The following is a 5742-nucleotide window of genomic DNA, read 5'->3' as shown; positions in this document are numbered from 1 at the left end:
CGGGGACAGGAAAACAACAAACACAGCTCTGCCATGAGCTGCTGCTTGTGGACACCGAAGGCACAAACTAGAGTTACTTCACTTCCTTATATTCAGCTGAATTTAGGTTGGCTGAATAGGAAAAGAATACAGCTGTACATACTGAACTAAACAATATTTTTCCCAGGCAAAAAGCAACCCAAAACACAAAGCCAGATCAGCAAAGCCGCACAATTTGGAAATGGGCCTGCCAGGAGGTGACTGATGTTATATTCAGGCTGAAGCTGCAGGTGTCTTTGAGAACTGATACATCTATTTAATACAAATTAAAAATGCACTCACTGGAGTAAGAGGATCTGGATGTACCTAGCCCAACTATAATTTCTCCATTTCTAAAATATGTGCCATGAATTAATAATGGAGTCATGATTTATTTAAAATTAGGCATTATTATTACAAAGGGTACCTATATTTTCTATGTGAAATGCATGCTCAGGGGAAGAAGGTGGCTTTCTTTTTACTAGGGAAGAAACATCTCTCCATCTTTTTCCACTCTCTGTCTGATGTCAGTCCGCCACAACCAAACAGAAGCTTTAATTCAGGTATAGCTAACTACAACATTTACTGCATGCAATTTTTTACAGACATAACACAGTGGCAATCCTTCTTAAGGATTCTCTTTTCCTGCTTCAAAAAGCCTGCTGTAATTGCACACACTGCAATGCCCAACTCCAAGAGCAGCTGACATATCCAAGATGACCTTAGGAGAGTCAGCCTTTGCAGTATCAGCTCCAGGTTTGTATTATGCTCAGAAGATACAAGCTATGTAAAAGCTGTTACATAGCTTATCTATTGTGAGGATTGCAAGAGGAACAAATACCACATTCCTTACTTGCTTCTCAGTTCTTGGAAAGTAGTTTTGCTGCTCACCTATTAAGGCAAAGGCATTGCCAGCCACACCAAAGCAGGGCAGGAGTGGAGGCACGTGTGGAGTAGCATAAGAAGCTATTACGCTACTACTCCATCATTACACAGACATGTTGGCAGCAGCAGCACCTTCATCAATTACACTGTTAATCATGGGGCAAAGTCTACTAGCTCTCTGTCATGGTTTGGTCCTTCTGCTCTAGTTACAGGTAATTCATTCACCTGGAAATTTTTGTCTGCTGTTACTAGTTAGTGTAAGTATACATACCATTCTGCAATTGCACAACTACCTACTGACTTGCAGTAACTTTCTAAAAGCTTTCTTTAGAAGCCCAGTGTTTCAGGTAGTACTGTTTTAAACTATTTAATATAAACTTATTTTGAATATGGAAACCAATTTGCACTAACAAGTAATGCTCTCCAGAGAAATAGGCGAGTTTCAGTTAAGCTTTGGTAATTGCAATTAAGTTATCAAAGAAGTAACTGCCATCTGTCAGAACATCTGCTTTGGTGTTTTCCACTCCAAACTCCAAGATGTGAAAACGCCACCAGAAGCTGCAAATCTTGCTTTACCGTAAACAACATAGTCCGGTTTTCTGCAATGTCAGTTGGCTGCACAACACTGTGTCCATAGATGAGTTGACTTTTTAGGTTCAGTGAAATTGCATCTTCTTCAAAAGACCTGACAAAGCTGTTACTCCTAAGGCTTCCCTCTTGGAAATCCTTCTTAAAAGCAAAGGAACGAAGTCCAGGCTGAGAAAAAGATTTCCTAATTGGCCTTTTTTCCTCCTCTTCACTGACCAAGGGCTGGAATACCGACCGAAATTTGCTGCTGAAAGAGAAGCCTCCAAAGTTATTGGAAGTTTCATGTTGCTGGGATGATGAGTTGAAATCTGAATTTTTTGTACAACTTGCACGATTAAATTTCTCAATGCATTCATCTATGAGTGCTGGAGGTGCATTTTTATGTGCTACTGTTACCCGTCCACAGAACAGCACCTCAAACTTTTTGGCAAAAGGGTCTTCAACATCTGAGAGATTACTCTGAAACTCTTCTTGACGGGCAATTTTTCCAGCTTGTCGAATAGAGCTTATAATCTCAGGCACCTATAGGTGGGGAAAAAAATACACATTAGCATCCGGTGCTTTATGACAAACAAATTGCAAAATTAAGAGGCTCCCTTGTTGTGATTTTCCTGGAATGGACACTTTGATTCAGTTTCAAAAATAAAAGACCAGTTGAAGTGATCTTGTATTTATTCAAGAGACACATTATAGCAGTTAAATACTAAGAGGAATTTCTGATTTATCTCCTTGCCAGGAGTTCACCATCACCAACACTTTGTCAAAAGAGCTTTGTCCCTTGATACGCTCATCATCTTCAGTAAAACATTTGCCCCTGAAGCAACCAGTATAACATGACAAATTCCATCTCAAAATGAAAGACAGAAGTACTTCAGAAAGCATATGAGAAGCCATGGACTAATTAACTGGTAAAGTTATTTTTTAATCTCTGTTATTTTTCACTTCCTTCTCTTACTCAAACACTCACGTCATGTAGGTTAACGAGTCTCTTTCAAATTTGCTTTCCCCTTCATAATAGCATATTACATTGTTATGGCAGTTTGGTGGGTTTTTAAAAAAAATGTAAATAGCTGTATTTTTTAATAACTATATTCATTATTTTAAATGTTCATTTTTATTCTAAACGAGTGTCCTAAGTGACACTCTTAAGTAATACTACCTCACATACAGTATGACTTGCAGGGCATCTCCATGAGACAGCAATCTGCTACAGGTCACAGATGTTGTAATTAGAACCCAAACTGCCATGTGACACAATTGTGGTGACAGTAAACGGTCTCAGTTGCTGATATGGTTAGAAGGTAGTGATATGCATATGCTGTCTGCTAAGCTGCTGCGAGGCCAAGGCCTGGTTACATCACACTGCTTTGCTTGAGCCAGGAGATTAAGGTTCTTCTGCAGTCTGTGCTGCTCCTGCTGTAACGAAATATGTGAGGCCACCATCTATATCTATGATTACAACTGCTAATTCTGCCAGCTGTTTTATTTACCCAGGTTACTTTGAGAAAAATCCATTCAAAGTTTGCTAATTCCCTGACAAAACAAATTTCCCCTGTCAAGCATCAACTGGAACTTTCTTTACTTACAAGTATTTGATTGCATATAGTACAGGATGAAGTCCAGGAGCAGCAGACTAAAACAGCAGCCCAGATGAACCATCTCCCTGATGAGAAAAGGCATCCCTAAACCTAGACAATATTTTGGAGACCTGGACTCTGGTTTTTCTCAGACATTTTTATGGTTATCTATTGCTTAATCATAATGCAATAATGTCATAAACCAACTGACAAAACAACAAAGGACTTCGAGGGAAAAAAAATTGACCACTGAAAACTGAATTAATATTCTGGGTGCTCATAAAGACCTCAGTAGGATTCCTTTTATAGACAAGGAAACAAAGATAAAGATATGGATAGGTAGGTAGATAAGTAGATAGATAGATAGATAGATAGGCACACACATATAACTAGCGGATTTAAAGCAGTAAGGTACATATTACAAAACAAACAAGGAACTCGGGAAGCATTACTTCACCCTTCAGTGCAAGGCATGAGTCATCAGCTAATCATTCAGCAAAGACAATAGGGAAGAATGGGCAAGACAAGCAGGGTCAGGAATTCATAAGTCCATTCTCCGATATGTCACAAACCAGTTGGGAAGCCTTGGGCTCAGGCAGCTTTGTGCCTAACTTCTTAATCGTATACAAGAAGAACATTAAGGATCTAACAAATCTTTAGTACCTCAAACAATATGCATTTGCTCTACAGTGAGCTTAAGGTCTACCTCAGTTTTATTTACCCAATAATCCTTCAAAGAAACAATTGTTAGTGGCATAACATATCAGAATGACAGTAAAACATAAAACTTCATTCTACCCGTGTTTGAAGCTGCAACTGCTTTAGCAATTTTTAATAAACATATTTTACTCTTGTGAGAGTGTCTGCACTCACCAGCCACAGGCAATTTTACTACTGAGTTGCCCAGGATACATGCAGAGACCAGCAATCCCAACTCCGCTTTTGCTGAGGCTGCAGAGGCAACAGCAAAGGACTGAGACATTTTCTGAACTCTGCTTACTTTGGTAAAGCTAGGAACATCAGCTTTCACCCAGGCAAAGAGGGCCACTATCTCAACACAGTTAAGCTCCCCCAGCAACACACATGTCAATGCCTATAAGCACAGTTTCCAGTAGTGCAGGTGCTGCAAGGGTTGCATCTGAGCTAAAGCCCTAACAAGGCATTAGGGATCCAGCACATACATGCAGTTACTGAATTTAACTTCTTCAATGTTTTCTGTTATCAAACACCTTGGACATTGACAAAATAGCTATTCAACAGTGGCTATACTTTATATACAGGCAGTGGTTAGGGGGAGACACTACATTTTATTCTGCAGTAGTTAATAAACTTGTGTCTGAGGAGACCCAGCAGGCCTGTTGATGAAAAATCAAGAGGAGTATTTATTTATTTATTTTCACACATGCTAGGGTTTGAATCATGTCATTGATAAGTAACAGCTGGCTTCCGTGCTACACTTACTGAAAAACACTGACTCTTCTGTTCTCCCTTACAGACCTAAAAAAATTTGCAGCCTGCTAATAAAATTTTATTACTTCTGATTAGGCAAACGATGCAGCACCAGAAGCAGCAAATCACCACCTCACGTTCCTGTGATGCTTACGTATGTTAAACATTTATCTATTTTCATTAGTAAAGACAAGATCCATGATGAATGAAAAAAAAACCCAAAATACTTATTTCCCTGGAACTGCTCTTTGCCTGATCAAGATGTGTGCTCTTTTTATCTACCTGTACCACTCCAGACTTTTTATGCAAGTATTGAAAATGAACAATCCACTTGCCCTCTGTATCCTCTGACACTGGCTCTCCAAGTAAACAGACCTGGATGCTGAGTATATAAAAATGAAGTAAACAGTAGTTATAAATAAATATATTATAATTATTTCAGGTTATTAGAATGAAGATGAAGCCAGAAGTTTATTAACCACAGCTGGAACATTTCCAGATTAAGCAGCATGCCACTGGGTGATCAGTAACCATATCTCTTGCAAACTTCCCAAAATTAATTAAGTTGTAAACAGAATCAGGTTTTATAGCTCTTCAATTTGTATCAAAAAGCAGCAAGGATGAAGTTGCTCCTGAAATAAGTTAATGCTGCTTGGAGTCTTTTAAAGCTTGTGGGCTCTTTCTGAACATAAGAAAGAAATCTTTTTTTTATTACAAAGGTGGCCACAAGCTGGCATGGATTGCCCAGAGAGGTTGCAGAGTCTCCATCCTTGTAGATATGAAACTCTGACTGGACATGGGCTGAGCAGCCTGCTCTAGGTGATCCTGCTTTGAGCAGCAGGCTGAACAAGACGACCTCCTGAGGTGCCACCTTGGTGATACAGGTACCAACTGCTTTTATACATACCTATTGGTAATTGTGCCTACTGATCTGAACTTGCTAAGACAGTGGGGGAAGACTGTTGCACACAGGTATGATTTCTTCCTGCCATGCAAATTCTCTTTTCTAGCATACTTCTATTCTTAAGTGTTTTCTGACTTGTTTCTTAATATAAATATGTAATTAGTGGATAAAGATTGTTTCTGTAATCAGAAAAACCACTACTGCTGACCTAAAATTATTTCCCTAAACCCACAAAACTAAGTATAGAACATCAGTGTAAGCAACAATGAAACTTTACCAAACACAGAGCATTACCTTCTTATTACTTGAAGCCAAACAAGC

The 5742-nt window shown here is 39.0% G+C and overlaps 1 protein-coding gene across 9 annotated transcripts in view; it reads right to left on the bottom strand.

The window, feature by feature from the left end:
* TBC1D1 (TBC1 domain family member 1) overlaps window positions 1-5742 on the bottom strand; it is a 115400-nt gene that overhangs the window by 51797 nt on the left and 57861 nt on the right. For 8 of the 9 annotated variants that reach the window (XM_017744568.1, XM_017744567.1, XM_017744573.1 and 5 more), the window contains one exon: window positions 1480-2013. In XM_017744568.1, the coding sequence (XP_017600057.1) occupies window positions 1480-2013 (534 nt within the window). Of the gene's footprint in view, window positions 1-1314; window positions 1456-1479; window positions 2014-5742 lie in introns of those variants that run through there. The other variant, XM_017744572.1, reaches the window with a different exon arrangement.

Source organism: Corvus brachyrhynchos, unplaced genomic scaffold (genome assembly GCF_000691975.1).
Source record: "Corvus brachyrhynchos isolate BGI_N302 unplaced genomic scaffold, ASM69197v1 scaffold17, whole genome shotgun sequence".
Lineage (NCBI taxonomy): Eukaryota > Metazoa > Chordata > Aves > Passeriformes > Corvidae > Corvus > Corvus brachyrhynchos.
The sequence above is the reverse complement of the archived record's forward strand: the minus strand, read 5'-3'. Positions and strand labels throughout refer to the sequence as shown.